General features: G+C 40.0%; 1 protein-coding gene across 1 annotated transcript in view; it reads right to left on the bottom strand.

Moving 5' to 3' along the window:
• Positions 1-19,395, bottom strand: part of LOC131591757 (anoctamin-2-like) — a 159,477-nt gene that overhangs the window by 39,651 nt on the left and 100,431 nt on the right. The window contains exon 15 of the mRNA XM_058862788.1: positions 1,110-1,184. Within this exon, the coding sequence (XP_058718771.1) occupies positions 1,110-1,184 (75 nt within the window). The remainder of the gene's footprint in view (positions 1-1,109; positions 1,185-19,395) is intronic.

Raw genomic sequence — 19,395 nt, forward strand, 5'->3', positions numbered from 1 at the left:
ACTTAAGAGGATCTGTTTAAAAAGCAAATACTGGGTATGGCCTCAGGATGGTAAACTCACTCAAAATGCTGCAGCATACATCCATGTATGACACTATTTATGTACACTTATTTATTATGTACATTTAAAATGTGCAGAAAATATTCTGAATATGGAATGCATACATATTCATAAATATATAAACATATCTATAAGGGTGTAGACATTAACTTCAATGTGAGCATTTGATAGTCAGCAAAAGAAACTAAATCTTCACAGGACATCTGGTGTAGTATACGCAAATTTGAGTAAATTAGAAATACACTTAGGTATCTTAAAATAATTTAGGCCCCAAGTGAGTTTCCCTAGTTAGATGCTGCAATGATGTAAACAGGCATATTTCATTGCGATTTTGCCAGTTATGAACAGAAGGTTTCAGTCAGTAATTACTGTAACTAGAGGGATAATGGGATCCTTTACCATGTAATTTAGGGGTTTTTATCCAGACCTTCCTGTTGCTGTTTACAAGTCCAGCAGCTTCATGATGTATTTGTTTTGCTGGAAATTTGATTTTTGACTAGGACAATGGTGTCCCTGCTTTAGAGGCTGACCTGCACACCTGATTCTTGTTCCCAAGGGAGGACTGTGTACCATGATCTTCCTCAACTACTGTATAGTCCATCCCTGAATGTGCCTTGGATAAATATTTTTTCAGCAACTGATTTATTTCACCTGTATGTCGCATGTTTTGAGGCTCAACCTTTCCAAATGTCACTGTGACCAACATATGCAGTACTGTGCTCACAACTAAATATCAATGTTATCCCTTCATTGGATAACAGAGATGGAGCAAAAACCCTGGGGGAGAGGCAGAATTTGTGTAATGAACACAAAACAAAAATGTGCTGGCATTACAGAAAGTCAGCCCTTCCACAAGCAGCCTTTGGAAAAATAGAGTAAAGCTGGAGGCAGGCATTGATCTCCATGAACCTTCCTAGTATTTCTCCCATACCTACCTTAACTTCAGACTTTTAATGTATTTGAAAACAGCAGTTCAAGGGTTTCCTTCTAGATGCTCATGGCAAAGTTTCTCACACCTAATAAATGACCAGAAATGCAGATTATCTTACCATAAATAAAATCAGTCCAAAGTTCACTGCATATCCAGGCATGCGGTCACTCCATGTCAGCTTCTCCTTTTCATTCTGTAGGCAAAACACATAAACAAAATAACAGATGTGACAGAAATGTACAATAGGAAATATTAGAATAACAGGATTTGTTACTGAGAGCCATTCTCAATTCTTCAGATGTGATTTTGAAGTTTATTATTTAGAACTTAGATTATTTAGAATTTAGAGCACTGATATTTTAAGGTGGATTTTGAGATAAAGGAGGGGAAGAGTAAACAAGACATGTAGAAAATGTTCGCAAAATGTCCTATGAAACTATGATTTAGTGTTTGAAAACATGTATTCAACTCTTACTAAAGTTCATATCTGGAGAAATCCCTGAAACTGACCTTAATTTACATTTAGGCAAAGCAAGATTCAAGCATTTATTCAGAATTGCTTCTTGTAAAGCTACAGAAAAACAGTGCTTTAGAAAGAAACAATGACAAGAATGCTGACTACCATTGATTTTTTTCTAATAGTCACAAGCACCAAATGTGACCCCTCAGACAGTTCTTGCAAGACACCCCAAGCCTTCCCCTGGTACTCATTTTATAGCAGAGGGAAACTACAAAAGCAAGGCCCTTCTGATCTCTGCTGCCAACCTTGTTTTCTTCATGCATAAACAGCATCTCCCTCTTCCCTGCATAATTTAAAGCAACTGGGATCAGTGAAATCCAGTACGCTTTTCCTCTCCCCACACAAATTCTACTCCAATCCCAGATACATGTACATCTAAAGAAGACATTTGAAGATGGATTTATGTGAGAAATACGATTCCCTCCTCTCAAAATGAGTTTCTTAAAATAATAATAAGGTCACTGCTTTGTTTAAGTTAAACTAAAACTATATAATCAAATTAACTAAGGACAGAAAGCCAGCTGCTGTTGATATTTCTGTGAAGCACCATTGCCGTCCCATGGACCACTACTACCCTTACACTGGAGTTAGCCCAGAGTGATTCTGAATTTAAATTAATTTAAATCAGATTAGAACTCAGGTCAAAGGTTTCCAATGAACCATTTCCAAGGCACAATTGCCCTTGGATAAACAAAAAATTCTGGGAGCATTGTGCCTTTGTAAGAAGCTTCTCCAAAGTAGAATTAGGAAAGCAGTATATAAGTGCAGAAATGCAGCTGTGGATTTTTTAGCTGGGATGTGGAATTAGACCTAGGACACAATCCTGCCTACACACGCATTGCCATGGTGGTGGTGTCTCAGACACTGTGGGAAGAGGCACTATTCAGCAGCTCAGCAGCCCCTCTTGTGACCTCGTGTCCTTTGGGAGAGTCCTGGCAGCACTGGAGCACAGCAAATCCAATCAGAAGCACCGATAATTTGGTGCAGTGTATGCAGCATATAAACACTCTTTACTGTTCATACACAAGAGTCCAGCACATAGCTGAAAAGCTACTTGAAAAACCATTCCTGTGAATGCATGCATCCATTTCATTGCATTTTAGCTGTTACCACTCAGCAATTCTACAGGACCTAAAGTTCTGAGGGATTATACTCCGAGAAGGCCTGAAGGGCACCACATTCTATAGTTTCACTAGGGGCTGTATGGGGCTGTGGCTGATGTGGGGCTGTGCTTTGTACTTGAGCTGAGCACAGGGCTGATAATGCAGAGATGAGTTTGTTTTTACTGAGCAGAGCTTACACTGAGCCAAGGCCTTTCCTGGTTTTTTGCTGCCACACAGCTGAAGGAATTTAAGAGGAGACACAGCTAGTGACCCCAAGGGACTTTCCAAACCTTATGGCATCATGATCAGTGGGGAGAAAAAGGAGGAAGGGAGGGATGTTTGGAGTAACGGTGTCTGTCTTCCTGAGAAACTGTTATAATGGGACCCTGCTCTCCTGTGGATGGCTGAACACCTGCCCAGCCATGGCAAGCAGGGAATTCCTTGCTTTGCTTTGCTATAAAGCTGCCTTTATCCCAACCAGGGATTTTCTCTCTTTTACCCTTTCCATTCTTCCCGATTCCGCTGTTGAGGAGTGAGAGGTTGCTGGCTGGGGTTACACCAGGATGGTCAGCTCAGCAGGCCATCTTCTCAACTCACTCTTCCATGCATGTGCTTCCTTGAACCTTACTTTTCCATGAGTTTGCCATGGTCTGTAGCACTCAGCCAAAGGGAGGTCTGAACAATGTCAGGAGTTGCTAAGCCAACATGAGAAGAAAGGAAATACTGGATGAGGTAACAGAGTTACTTAACATATATGGCCAAAAACAAATTTGGGAATTTAACTGAATATCCTAGAGCCCCCAGTCCATCCCAGAAGTCTAAGCTACTCTTAGTCCCTCCTAGAGCTCCCAGTCCATTTCAGTTTTTCCCAGTTCATCCTCATCCATCCCAGAGCTCCCAGTCCATCCCAGAGCTCCCAGTCCATCCAGGCAGTTGAAAGCTGCCTTCTGTTATTGTGACCAGAGACAGGACTCAAGGAAATGGGATGAAGCTGATTCAGGGAAGCTTTTAGGCTGGATATCAGGACTGTTTCTTCCCCCAGACGGTGTTGGAGTGCTGGACAGGGAATTCATTTCCCCAGGGAATGGTCACAGCCCCAAGGCTGACAGAGCTCCAGGAGCTTTTGGACAACACACTCAGGCACAGGGTGGGATTGTTGGGGGATCCTATACAGGGCCAGGAGCTGGGCTGGATGACCCTCTATCTGGAGCAGCCCAAAAAGTGTAATTATTTATTGATGCAACAAGATTAAATAGATAATCTGAAGAACAATCTTGGTGACAGATATGTTACACTGGGGAACATTCCCCAAGATGAACTGTGTTGCAGGGGAATATTTATATACAGTCAGAAAACCTCACAATAGAAATTGTTTGGTTTTGTGCCAAAGGCAAACTAAAATATTTACTTTAAAAATCTTACTTTCATTTTTATTCAGCACAATGGTGGATTTGCAATTCTAGTGGAGGAAAAGACAGGTTTTGGTCTGTGTGCAATGATGTGTTCCTATTTTAATGCTTAGTGGTGTGCTGAATGTGTTCCTTAAAGACATACAACTATTTTCCTATTAAAAAATTAAAAATTAAATTTAAAAAATATTCAAAAAAGAAGATAAAATCAAATCCCTTCTATATTTTTCTGGGTGGTTTATTTCCATATGAGTTACCTAACATGGCAAAGATCCAGCTCTGCATCCTCAGATCGGTGAGCCTCTGAGCTGTGAAAACCTGGATTTACCCTGCACTTGGACAGCACCAGGCAGCTTTTGAAAATGGTTCTATGTTTCTCTGTGAATTAAACCACAGCCACTTTTCTCAGATCACAAGTATTTCAGTTATTAATTGATATTTTCCTTCAAGACAACACCTCCTCCAAGCAGGTGTTTCTAACCATCAGCAATGCCAGGTCAACCTGCACTTGGGGAGTACGGCCAGAGATTTTATCTCTTCTCCAGCCTGCTTTGTAGCTCCAGTGCTGAAATTCAGGGTCTTCACTGTGGTTGCACCTGGGCGATCCCAATGATTTCACTGGTCTTGCACAGAGCTTTAATAATTCACTGTAATTTAGTAAAAGATGCTCAGAGAAGAACAAAATTCAGGACTCCTCTCTAAGGTCAAAAATAAGCCACAAAATTGTATCTCTAATTACAAAATCCAGAAATTCATCTCTAAGTAGGCCCAGGAAGCTTCAAATAAGTAATTGCCATTTTTATAACTGCACATTTCTTAGTAGATTTCTACTTTAATTTCTACTTCAATACAAAAGCTTTGTGTAAAAACTGCACTGTCCAAATGAGCATCTAGAAATATGAATTGTGTATCAAATACAGCTCTTTTGTATTTGTGTGACACCTAAAGCACTGCCCGTGCACTGCAGGCTCAAGACAAAGCATGAAACAAGCTGCTTCTGAAATAAGGGGTCCCTGTAATTTTACTTTGACCTTGAAAAAAGTTTAAGATAAGGAGAAAAGGATCCTTCAAAGCCATTTGGAAATTGTGAGCCAGGAAAACCCTGCAGAATGGGCAGCTTTGGAAAGCAATCAATTCCAGGGTGATGACATAAAAAGAGGCACAATCAAGGACCATCAGCATTTCTGGGATCTTGCAGTGCCCACAGTCATCATTATAATTAAGAAACTTTGGCCAAGTTCATGGGATTCTTTCAGCCTGTATTTGGGACTCAAACTATTTGAGGGCTTTCATTAACCCTCAGACTTCTGTGAGGAAATAAAAAGCTGCTGCCATGTTGAGCATATGCAATGCCTGTCTGTCCCTGTCTGAATCTAGAAGTTCTACTTTCACACTCTCACAGAAGTGAAAGAAAGCACTTTTGGTCTAAAACCCAAAAGTTTAAAGAGAGAAATTAATTTTCTGTTCTTCTCACTCAAGCAGCAATGCCATTTTAACAGTAAATGTGGTGTGTTTTGTGAGCAATGTTCTGTCTCAGGACTGCACATGGAAAACAAACTGCCAAGAGTCATTTGGAGATGGACGAAGAACTGCAAAACCTTTCATTAAAAATTTTTGCTGTCTTTGAAACATGCAGAATAGCACAGACACACCATTAGGTTTCAGTGGAGCTTAGCGGACACACTCTAAATTGTGGAAGCAACGCAGAACAGACAGCTGTGAGAAGTGTGTGCAAGGCTCAGTACTGGGATCATTGAAATTAATGGATTTTAAGGCTAAGCAATGTTATTTTCCTACCACTCAGTCTTACTCTCCTTTGTAACCACACAACTTCCTTGAGATTATTTTTGCCATAAGGATAATAAATGTAATTTAACTAATCACATTTTTATAAATAATATTTTATACTTTATATTTATATTTCTATAATCACATTTTTTATAGAATTACTAATTTACTTATTTTGTTTGAGAAATCTCTAGTCACAGCTTTAGCATTTCTGTGATGAAGAGTCAGTTACAAGCCTTATATATAATTATAATTATAAGCCTATAAATAATTATCACCGAGCCCAGCACAATAACCATTCTAATCCGTGCCCCTCTACTGTGAAAGAGGGAAAAGACAGGTATTAAAACCCAAAAAATTCTAGGGACCAGATCCACATGAAGGCCCCTACCCCGAGAGATATTATGTATCCAAACAACATGGCTACTGACTGCTTTATCTTAATACAGAATAAATACACCAAACAATCAGTACAGGTTTTTCCACTTTCTCTTGCCGCACGTTGGGCGCCAAAAACTGTATTTGTCCTAGTTTAGGGCAAATTAGAGAGGAAAACTCCAAATGGGGATTTCCCCAGGGAAATGCCCCCTCCCCACCAACTGGTCCGGGAAAGGGAAAAAAAAAATTCCTTGGAGAGAAGTGGAAAAAGCTGTTTATTTAACAGAAATTGAAGAATATTAAATAACAAAACCTCTTGCTGTTCGATGGAATGGCAAGTCTAGGAAGAAAAGTCCTTTTCATGTGGTGTAGCTCAGCTTGCTCAGGTTCTTATCAGTCCCTCTGGCACTGGAAAGTGCAGAGGCCCAGGCCCCGCTGGGCCACAGGCGTGAGCTCCCGGGGTTTGGCTGGGTGTTCAGTCCAGAGCAGGCTTGCACAGATCCAAGAAAAAAAAAAACAAAACAAAGGTCCAGGGAACTCCTCTGCCTCAGCTAGCTAAAACTAACTAAAAGCCAGAGAGAAGCTCTGTCCCGCTGTCTGTCCGTGCTGCAGACACCACAGTCCAGGAGCGAGATGTGTGGGAGTGATGTTTTTCTTTAACACAAACTGCACGCTTCTTCTTCCCCCTCTCTTGCTCTCAAAGCCAGTCTTAAAGGTGCAGAACTTAATATATAACATAAACCAAACGATTGGGGATACCAGTATCATAAAGTCACCCCAGGACATTAGGTCAATCCAATTGCTAATTACCTTAGCTGTTGAAAATGTATGGCTTATTTCCAAACTGAATTTGCCTATCTGCATCCTCCAGCTTTGGCATTTAACTGCAAATTTGTCAGTTAAGACCACCTGCTGGCAGACCTTTGGGGTTTGGCTGCAGGCTCTTTGGAACTGTGAACAGGCCACCTCTTGGCTTTTAAGCTGGCTGAGACCATTCCCTTAAAATGGGAATGATCAGCCAAGCTCATAGCTGTATTTCTGCTCCGGTAATGGGGTTGGAAGTAAGTCTCTCCAGGCTACAGCCCTGACACTGGCAACTGACTTGGCCCTTCATGTAACAGGGCTGATGAAAGTATGTGTGAGTAGCCACATGTGTGAGTCTGTGCCTCAGGAGACTCACAGCCCTCCCATGGGACCAGAAATTCCTCATGTGGTGGGTGAGGGTTGTGCTTCCAGCCACGGAACCTGGCAGGAAAGAGGGGAACCTGGCAGGAAAGAGGATACCAGCCTCGTCTCTGTCAGTGGAGATGCTGGCAGAATGGAAGGAAGAATCCATTAATCCTTGTGAGTGGTAACACTCCATTCAGAAATTTCTAATGAAAAATAAAAAGGCCCAGACAGTTGTGGCTGTCCCATTGCTGGAAGTGCTCAAGGCCAGGTTGGATGGAGCTCTGAGCAATCTGGGCTAATGGAAGGTGTCCCTGCCCATGGAACTGGGAAGTCTTTAAGGTGCCTTCCAACTCAGGCTATTCCATGATTATATAACATTTGTACAGCATTTGACACACATGTATATATACATACACACACATTAAATGTATGTAAATGTATGTCACATGCATGCAATGAGTGAGTACCTTGATAAAAATTAGCAGCTTGCAGTAGATTAATGGAAATATTTCAAGCTGTTTCCTTAACACAGTAATAATGACAAAGGCTGGAGGTCTGCTTTTGCTGTAATTTAAATCTGTAAAGCCGGACTTGGTTAAATTAATACACTGTAGTTTACTCAGTAATAAAAATGGTTCTTTTGCTGCACTTCTTTTGACACTGGCCCTCAATGCATTGTGGCTTATTGCAATCTTTATTGTGTAAGTGGCATTAAGGTGCGTAGACTTTATATCACTGTTTAATATCAAGTGCTTGATATTTACATATGGTTCAAGTGAAAACTGGCAGCACTTAGTCTTTTACAATGACAGTTTAACATATGGCTTTGCAAGTATGAATTATTTATGTCAACTTGAAGCCATTTAGAATATTACCAGGAAAACACTGTAATTTGCACAAACAATAGGGTTACATCTGTAGTCATAAATATTCATTGTTTGTCAATGCTCTTTGGAGATGATTAATAAATCATAATGAGGTTGATCCTGAGTAGGCAAAAGGCCAGCTGTACAAATACATCTGGTGGGATTTCCAAAGCCCCTGACTGGCTGTGGTACCGGGTCCTGCCATTGCAGAGAAGGGGATACTGGAATGTCACAAATTCAACTCAGGACACTGTCACCTGCTCAGCTTTTGTTTCTAAGTGTATCTCCTGAAAAGTCTCAAAGAATGTAAAGAAGTAACAGATGTGTCTTTAAAATACTCTTAAGTAAATACAGTCAAGCATAAGGAAGACAGATTTTGAGCTAGACATGTGCCTCCTTTACTTTGCATGATTAAGAAAATTTAATATGCTTTGATATTGACTGGACATGGAACTATCAGGGAAAACAAAGTGAGTTTCAAAGACTGACTTTAGGGGAAAAAAAAATGGGATTTCACTGTCCTGGAGTTCACTGAATTTCCAGCCTCCAATTTGTACCCTGAAATCCAGAGCACCGCTATTGTAATAGCCAATCTGGTCTCACACCTCCTCACATAAACTGTGAACATCTAATGGAGAAGTTAAAGGAATAATAAACACAACCCATTTTAAAACAATTTATCAAGAATAACTTTAAAAAAAATATTACCTTTTAGTAGTTCCCATAATTCAGCACCATTCAAATTACAGGCAGTGATTTAATTTAAGAGTTTTTCTCTGTAAATTATTTTAAGCATAGGGCTAACAGCTCTGTGTGAGTCCATTGTTGACTGCAACACAGTCAGTTGCCAACTACATGCAGTATCTCTTCTTACAATATAAAATGTGCAAAGTTATGTTATCTTTTGTACCTTCAAGTCTATTTGTCTCAGTTTACCTGATTTTTATTTTTAAAATCACTTGTTTAATCTTCTTATATACTTTCATATTAGCAATTTGGGTCCAATGGAACTAAGGCTGTTGGAAATTTTGCAATTTGCAAGGCCCAAATTACAATTCTCTTAATTAAATTCAACTGAGTTTATGATTTCAATTCTGGAAGAGATGCATTTAGTGCTAGACTCTGAGGGAAGATGTCCTTTCCATGTTCCCTTGAAGCTTTTCTGGCCTAATTCTGTGTCGGTGTCCTAGCTGGAAGAATCTGGACTGAGCATCTTGCTGCTGTGAAATCATCACAGGACTTCTAGAGAAGCAAAATCTCACTCTAAGGCTTTGGCATTGCACACTTAAAACATGATTCTCCATTGTCTTGCACCATGTGAAGCCACTTATCCCCACACAAAGCGTGAGACAAAGATATACAACACATTATCGGCTTCCTTGGGTTGCAATTTCAAATTTAGCTTGCACAAACTGTGAATGATCACACCAGCACCAGAGGAGAGCACAGCGGTGTAAATTTTAGCAATGTTTTTAAGCTGGTAATTAAAAGCTTGAGGAGCAGAGAACGGATTGAAAGGGGGATGTGGCTATGCAAAATTCTTTCCCTGGCTCCAGAGCATTTATTACCAGCTGCAAAGTATTAATTAAGTTTGTATTCTAACATTTGAATTCACTATAAAATTTGAAACGCAGTTGCAGAATACAAGCTACAGAGGCAAACCTTTGCCAATAACAGAGATGACATGCAGAAAAGAGTTCTGGATGAACAGCAAATGGAAGACTGGAAGGATGGGAAAGGAGACAAGAGCAAGGGCCCTCCAGCTCTCTCCATTTTGCTCCAAAAAAGACACATTCTGGAGTTACAAGAGTCCTGCTCCTGCTTTCTCTGTCATTGTCATTGGCACTGCCCCTTGTACGGAAAATATTTTGCTTGGCTGATCATGCAGAAAGTCTATAGCAAGTAGAAGTCCATAACGAGCACCCCTGTACACCCAGCCTCCTAACAAGAGTGGGGGAATATGGAATAGTAATTAAGAGGTGTCAATAAAACAATAAAATCAATAAAACAAAGAAAGGCAAAGACAAGGAGGCAAATTCTATTAATGGAATTGGAAGAGTAATGAAATACATAATTTTGGTATTATGAGCATTATCTTTATACATATAAATATATATACACATACAGTTCTGACAATATCAAATTGGCAGTGACTTTCTCATTAATTACAGAACCAATCAGGTTGGAAAAGAACCCTGAGATCAGTGAGTCCAAGCTTTGACTAAACACAACTTTGTCAACTAAGCTAGAGCAATGAGTGCCACATCCAGTCTTTCCTTAAACACCTCCAGGGATAGGGATTCCACTCCCTCTCTGGGCTGCCCCTGCCAATGTCTAATCACCCCCTATGTGAAGAATTCTTCCTGATATCCAACCTGAACTTCCCCTGGTCCATAGCAATCTAATTGCAAGTCCTTTCCAGTTTCCAAACAGAGAAATGAAAACTACTCATACACTGGGATGAATTAGGTAATATTTATTCCAATTGTATGTATGTGCTACAACTGTGTAGGAAATACCCAAAGCTCTCTAGGGGTCAGCTTCCTACCAGCATCCCACATAATTTCCCCTTTTTTTTCTGAAGAAACAGTTGTGTTGGCAGTTGGCAGTAAAATACAGATTTACTGAAAGATGCTTTGAAAAGCCTCATTTGGATTTAAAGTGGGCAAAATGGGAAACAGTAGGCTTCACATTTGATTTTATTTGAAATTTTTCTGTGTGTCTTTCCTACAATTAACCAAAAAAAAAAAAAAAAGTAGGTCTATCAACAAAACAAATATCTGTAATCCCAAACAAAATAAGTAGTGAAAGTAGTGAAAACATGTACATGAAACTGTGAGGTGGTATGTAGTCAGAGATCACAGTTTATCGTACATTTAGCATGGCAACAACTCTCCAGGCCATGTCAATTTGGCTTGCAGAGAATACTAAATTAGGACATGTTTTGAATAGTGAAGGAAGCAGAGATAAAATATCAGGCTCTTGAGAAAGCAGAAATACAAGCATGAAATAGAATGAGATTAAAGGAGGACAAATTAAGGCTGATCCAACAAGGTGCATAATTTGAAAAAGCAATAGTGTTCAGTAAAATGTGCTATCATATACTCTTGGAGAGCAGTGAGTTACTGTGTGAAAATCAGATATGGAGAGGATAGAAAAGATTCTAATTTATACTTGGATCATCCTCAAAGAGATGAATGTTTTAAAGCATGCACAGCCTGCATGGATGTAAATTCTACATGTATGATATGGAGTGAATTGGGGAGTGGTATGCACAAAATCAGCCTTCTAACACATTCAAAATTCCAAAAACTCTGCATTCACCTCTAGCAAGGGATGAGCTCATGTTTCTCCCAGTTGTTTATACATGGGAGAGAGCAAGTAGAGTATGGGCACATATAGCCCACTGGATGAGCACAGGCCTGAGCTGACCCTACCTGGGCTATTTCTAGAATTACAGAAAAGTTCACCAAGATACTTGGATATGAGGAGGATGCATTGAGAGGATCTCTGAAAGGAGCCATGAGTTAAATAGGGTGATCTGTGATGCTCTACCTCCCCCCTGAGACTTGCTCCAAGTCCTCATATCAAGCTAAACAATTTCTGAACTTCTGGTGTCATCACAGAAAACAGTGATATGGAATCTTGCATTTAAACCCCCTGTTGCAATCAAATTTCAGCAAAAGTTAAGAATGAAAGGGTTGTGTTTTATTTTTCCAGAAAGCAGCTTACAGTATGAAGTCCTCAATGCAGTATTTCCTCAAAGTTCCCAAAGATATGCAGATGAGATCCCCTCATTTGCTACATTTCTTTGCACCCAACTGCTGGAATACTTTTAAGGTTGACTCTATCCAAGGGAAAGTTGTAGCGGTTTGTTGGGTATCCTCGGTTGGCACAAATCTGATCTAGAAGTTTCTATTACATTGAATGGCCTGGATTGGAAGAAACCATAAAGCTCATCCACCCATCATGCCATGGGCAGGGACACCTTCCACTGGCCCAGGTTGCTCAGAGCCCCATCCAACCTGGCCTTGGACATTTCCAGGGATGGGCCAGCCACAGCTGCTCTGGGCAACCTGTGCCAGGGCCTCCCCACCCTCACAGGAAACAATTTCTTCCTGATATCCAATACAAACCTACTCTCAGTCAGTGTGAAGCCATTCCGCCTTGTCCTGTCACCCTAAGACCTTGTAAAAAGACTTCTGTAATAAAGTCTCTCTCTGAACTTCCTATTAGCCATGACTAAATGGGAGTAAAGGCAATGCCAGGAAAGAGAGAAGTTTTTTAGGGACCTAACACTTGTGTTTATTCTACATGAATGACCTCTTTCAAAAAGGAAGAGACATGTTTGTTTTTCACACTTGATAGGACACAATCACTGGTACAGCTGCAGAGACAAGGGATGGAGGAAGCAAGATCTTCATAATCTAGAAATGCTGAGGAACTCTCCGTTACTTGCACTTTGAAATCAAGGCCATCTGCTTTTCTATAATTTTTTGGTTTAGTTTGCCAGTTCTTATGGATTTCTTGAAGGATTCATTTAGTGACATTCTGTAACCTGGGTAATAAAGAATAGCAGGCTATATCAAAATTAAAGAAGAAAAGTATTTTAAAGGAAATGTATGTACAGGAAATAGATTAAAAGTCTTCATGTCTGTTGCTGATAAACAGTAAGTTGCTGGTAAAAAGTAAGTGGGGGATTGAAATACCAACAGGAAGTTTAGATTGGACATGAAGAAAACCCTTGGAACAGTAAATCCTTTGATCCTTCAAATAGATATAGATAATGCCTGGAAAAGCTCCATAATAAGGTCATGGTATCTTCATTGCAGAAGATTTTTAACAACAAGGTTAAAGAAGAAATGCCTGGCAAATATGACACTAGGTATGGCTGGTCCTGCTTTGGAGCACAGTGTGGGAACTGGATGTACCCTTCTAAGCTTAATTCCTGTATTTTTTATTTTTTTTTTTTCTGTAATGCCTATGACTTTTGTGGCCTGAAAACCATTTAAATTATCTTTCTATTTCTTTCTCCTGTTCAGAAAAGTACAAAATGTTGATAAATCTCATGTATTTTCCTCAAATATATAGTAAGGAAATTTAAAAGTTATGTAGTTCAAGTCAACAATTACTGGTAGGATGTGAGTAGAGGTGTGGTCACTCAAAAATTATTCTCTCATCATGTACCCATTCACTTAACTCCTCTGAGCAAATACAACCATCTTATACCATTTCAGGGGCCACTGAAAACATGCTCCTTATTAGATGAAAAAGGGTATTTAATATATGATTACCACCCCAGAGAAAACCATTCCCCAGAATCTAACCAGGAAATTTGGATGTGAGACCGATGGCTTCATGGCAGCCAATACCTTGGCACAAAGTTAAAGAGTTAAAGAGCCATCAACTAACAAAGGTATTTTTCACTTGTCCAGGTCAAGGCAATCCAACAGAGCTGCCAGCCCTTGTGTTCCCATCAGAATATTCTGTCTTCCCATGACAAAAAACCCAACAGAGACATGTATCCTTGACCTGCAGCTGGGAAGTGTGACATTCTGAGTCAACAGACCTGTTGTCCTTGACACAAAAAGAAAAAACAAGAAGAGATGACCTATAGACGTTACAGACAAGCAAAAGTGCTTTCCAATAAGCCAAAATTCTAAATCAGTGACTAAAGGCATTGTGTCACTTGGCATTGGGGCCAAGTAACCCTACAAAGTCTTGCAGCCTAGACACCACTCTGACAAAAGGATTGCTCAGATCTCTCTGAGCTCCATGGTCTAGATACAATCCTGAATATCCAGAGCTTCAGGCTTACTGATATTGGCCCAACAGTCCATCCAAACCAGCAGCTCATAAAACCCATTGTTGTCTGGCAATGGGTGAGGAAATATTTGATGTCTCAGACATCAGCTCCTGCATCACCCATTGCCTAAAATGCATCAATTCTCATGTCTGTAGAAGTGCACAACAACCTATAGGCTTATAACAGAACTGGGATTATTTATTCATGGAAATAATAAGATGTATTCATTCCTTCAGAAACAAAGCAGTTTCATTTCTGTCCAAGTAAGATTGAACATATTAGCAACAGATTAAGCATCTGGAATCTTTGAAATAATTTGACTAAATGTGCAATGTTATTAAGAAAATATGTGTGTTTTCTATTGGGATTTGTGTCTAATACTTATTTCCCCACAGATGAGCTCCATCAGGCAGCAGAGGAACATCCCAGTTAGCTCATTTGCTCAAGAAATGAACTATTTGCTCAGTATTTTAAAGGAGGTGAAAACTTAACACTGTGACAGTCCTGCAAGCATGGGGTGGGTGTTTGTGTGTGTGTGTGTGTGTGTGTGTGTGTGTGTGTGTGTGGTTGGCCAACTGAACTCTGAGATCTGGTTTACAAAGTTCTGGAAGTGATACAACACTGGCAGGTTCAAATAAGACTTACCAGCTCAGTGCACTCAAACACTTCAAACTCCCAAGTCCAAATTTCCAACATTGTACTTAGGAGCCTTCAAAGGCCCAGAAAGGAATTTCAGCTCCCATTTTCTTTGCTACTGTTACTTTCTTTACTCTCCCATGATATGGAACCTGGCATATCTGGGGGAGGTGCTCTTCAGAGAAATTACACAGATATCACCCACATCCACCTGTTTCTCTTTTCCTGAATTATCCCATTGCCAGTACCCCCAGGAATGCCTGGTGGCTTTTCTTCATGAAAACAAGCTGTTCAGAAATGCTATTTTGTATGGATTGCCAGCCTTTTAGAAACCAGGATGTCCTCTGGGGACAAGGAGTGGGTGGGATACTTCCCCAGCAACTACAAAAAAAGCTCTGTCACAATTTCTAGCCCCATGGATTTCTTCTGCTCTAGAAATAACCCAGACATCACAAGGCCCCTTTGTCACAGAAATTCTGGAGTGCACATTTTTCCATTCTTGCCTTATTCTTCTGCAAGACAGATATTTATTTCCTTTGTGCTGCCTCCCACCAGAAATCTCTGGAGTGAGGAACAACCATCTGTCCATTGGTGCCTCACAGAAAATCTGGATTATTTTGCCAACATCGTTCCTTTCTTAATATTCCTCTTCTAGAGTCCCACATGGATCTCTTGGAGGGTGTCCAGAGGAGAGACACTGAGAGGATCAGAGAGGTGGAGCAGCTCTGCTGGGAGGAAAGGCTGAGAGAATTTGGATTGCTCTGTCTGGAGAAGAAAAGGCTTTGGGGTGACCTCATTGTGTCCTTGCAGTGCCTGAAGGGAACCCACAGGAAAGATGGAGAGAGACTCTTGACAAGGAGTGACAGGACAAGGGGGAATGGCTTCACAGTGATACAGAACAGGATTAGATTGGATATTGGGAAGAAATTGTTCCCTGTGAGGGTGGTGAGGCCCTGGCACAGGTTTCCCAGAGCAGCTGTGGCTGCCCTATCCCTGGAAAGGGGCTAGAACAAGGTGATCTTTTAGGTCCCTTCCCATCCAGGCCATCCTGTGATTATATGATTTCTTCATACACAGTATGTGGCTTCACCTTGAAGAAGCCCCAGCACAAAACTAATTCATATCAAATATTATTTCTTTTGAAGATACTGAACACAATATGGCAAATTTCTTCAAAAATTGGAATTTTTTTTCAATTTTTTCAAGAAAAAAGCATGAGTTTCTCTTGGCAAAGTTCTCTGTCTTTGCTCCTTCTTTGCCCAATCTTCCAATTCTGCCCATAGAGCAAAGAATCACTGGTTCCACTACAGCTGGAACCTACAAAACACTGAAATTCTGCTCCTATTTTGGTCTCGCTCCTTCCCTTCATGTGTTTATGTTATTCACCTGTTCAAACTTCATCTCAGACTGGAATCTCTCATTGATAGAGATGGTATTTTGACACAGATTTCTATAAAATATTCTATTTACTTTCAAAATGTCTGTTAGAGTGATTATTACTGATGGTAGCAAATCTGTTCCTTTTATCCTTTTGTAACCTGAGAGATCATAAGGATCAGTAAAATTAAAAAAAAATGGACCAAAGAGTTCTTCTCAATCTAAAAAAAGAGTCAATAGGTCTGTTATAAGCAGGTGGCAATGAAAAGTTAGGCTTCATAGGCATTTAAGCAAGATAAGAAGAACAATAAATGATTTTTTTTCTCTTCCAATAAAAGTTTCACTGCATTTCACAAAAAGAAAAGAAAATGAGGGAGATATGTCCCAAATTAGGATGGAAAGCTAAAGTGCTTGTTTTCAAAAATGTTTTTAATTACTGTGAACCAAATGTTTTACGTCAACAACTTATAATGTTTTGTTTTCATTTCTTCTATTTTTAAAACCCCTCTAACATAAATTCCATTTTGAAATAAGAAGTAATTTAAAAACAACATTTGGAAACTCCTTACTCTATAAAAGTTAAACAGAGATCTTTTATTAAAATCAAAACATGTTTTACTAAAAAAATAACTGCAGCAAACAGTATTTTAGTGGGGAGGAGTTTCAATGTATGGGGGCAACATGCTGAGCAAAAATTCAGCATTTTCAAATAGAGATGTATTTAATTAATTTTTTTAAGTTTTATCAGAATAAAAAAGTAATCTCTGTACCACCACAATTTGTATAAAGAAGCTTGTGAGAAAAACAGCAGAAAGTCTTCTTCATGCAATAGTAATAAAATACTAAGAATTATGGTTCTATCATAACTATATTAAGAAGAAACATCTTGTCAAATGCTTGTAATTTCAGTGAGAGAAAACACACAGTGACAAAGCTGATCTTTAAGTTCTGTGGACTCAAAATTCTATATTATATTAAAAATATTACTGCAAAAGCCCCACCATGGCTGAAATTCATTATCCTTTTGAGTAGAGGAGCCGTAGAATCATAGAATGGTTTGGGGTGGAAGAGACCTTGAAGCCCATCTCAATCCAATCCCCTGCTATGGGCCCGGATACCTTCCACTATGCCAGGTTGCTCAGAGGCCCATCCAGCCTGGCCTTGAGCACGTCCAGGGATGGGGCCTGTCTTACAGTTGAATTCCAATCTATAGCCCTGTTTTGAGAGAACTCCTGTGTTTAACTCCAGTTGTTTTAAATTTGTAGCTGCTTCATGCACAGTTAAATAATTTAGCACTCAACCTGTCAATGCAAGTTCTTACTGAGCTAAAAGAGTCCTGAACATTCAGTAGCTCACCTAAGATAAAGCTATTTTCAGTTGCAACTCAAATAGAATACATTGGGACCAATCCTTTACCTGCAGGGATACACCATGCTATTCTATAAGCGGATTTGCAGAAAGCTCCATTGTGTTGCTGTCATATTCCTCCCCATGTGTTACAATACAGAAAAGGACAAAGACATAGCAACTCCTCTGGATGGCTCTTTCTTGCATCCTTGGTATCAGATCCTGTTCTCCTACTGCCTGTGAGATTTGAATTCCTATTGGATTCCCCCCACACAGGATGTTCACTGTTATAAGGACAGATAGCCATGGAATAATACCACTCATCTGAAAGCAGAGACTTAATTTTCATTTTTTATGTTTTCATAGTTCACAAAATCTGCAGCCCAAAGTAACAATTAACCCTCTGTGGAACCTCTGCCGCAGATCTCATATGCATCACAATAATTGATCCATTTCCTGACCTTTGAAGAAGAGTGCTGTGAACTATGATGTCATACGTCAGCTGAAGCAAGGCTTTAGGCCATGCTTCATAGTTTGATAACACTTGTATTAATAAAGAAATGTACCCTATATTTAGTGCTTGACATAAGAAAGGTGTAGAGTCAGCAAAATGTTAATTTTAATAGTAATAATAATTTTTACAGTACCAGCTAGTTGCACATCAATCTGCCTAATTGTTCCACTTCTCAACTGTACTGCATTTGTTTCTGCTTCTTCCCCACAGAACTGTGTAAAAGCTGAGCTCTAGGGCATGAGACAAAGCCTTGGACTGGTTAACACCAGCATAGAAGTGTTTACTTTAGGCAAAGAAATGCACAGAGTGCTCAGACACAGTCCCCACAGCAGCACCACATCTTGAGGAAAAGCTGAGAAGGGACAGACAAGCATAAGAGGTTCATGGCCTCATGATAACATAAGCATAACAAAGAAATTTAAGTAGACTGAAGTAAGTGCCAAGCAGCCATCTGATCACAGACTCACAACATTCTTAGGGTTTGAGGGAACCTTTGGAGATCATCAAGTCCAAACCTCCTGCCCAGAGAAGCTGTGGCTGCCCCATCCCTGGAAGTGTTCAAGGTCAGGCTGGATGGGGGTCTGAGCAACCTGGTGTGGTGGAAGGTGTCCCTGCCCTTGTCAGAGCAGTTGGAACTGGCTGATCTTTAAGGTTTCTTCCAGTGCAGGTCATTCTATGATTCTGTGTTATCTAAAAGCTATAACTTAACAAAATAACACGATTCTTCTTACCTATTCACACAACTTCAAGAAACAGGGTTTTTTAAAAGTACTAGATAATCTGAAGTATGTAATAAAACTTCAAGGGTCATAAAACTGGAAATTTAAATGTAGAAAGATTAGAATATGCTTTGGGTCTAGTGCTGGTGCTGACCCAGCAGCCCATTCCAGTACACCATCCTTAAGAGTGTATCACAGGAATGGTACAGGTGACTTAGTGCTATCGTGTCCAATACACACCTCGCTTCCTTCAAGACTTGAACCTGGGCTATGACTCTTACAGAGTTCTGGGAATGGAGCCAGGTCACTGGCGTTCTTCCTTTCAGTCCAAAGTCTGGAACAAAAAGCTCATTTTGTTTATGTGTTTCATTGCAGCACTGGTGTTACTGGGCTCCATATTTCAACTTGATCTATGTAGTATGTGTGTATGTTTCAGATGATACTTCTAAAAGGCTTCTTGAGAAAAAAACTGAGCCTGACCTAATGCAGGTGCCCCCCAATGAGATGAACTGCTGAGAGACAGGGAGGTCCCTTGAGCTTTAGGAATACAGCTGAAGGAAATGTCATCTCAAATCAAAGTTGTAGAGAAGAAAATTTTCATTCCAGTTTCTTTCTCTCAGTCTGCATTCACAAACTTGGGCAAAGTAGAAATTAGCTCACAGACTGATGGAACTTCAGCTCCTTAGACTTGAAGTTCAATACTCAGATAACCACATACTCTCCTGAATTATGGACAGTGGGAAAAGACCTCTGACACTTTTCCACATGTAG

Source organism: Poecile atricapillus, chromosome W (genome assembly GCF_030490865.1).
Source record: "Poecile atricapillus isolate bPoeAtr1 chromosome W, bPoeAtr1.hap1, whole genome shotgun sequence".
NCBI classification, from domain to species: domain Eukaryota; kingdom Metazoa; phylum Chordata; class Aves; order Passeriformes; family Paridae; genus Poecile; species Poecile atricapillus.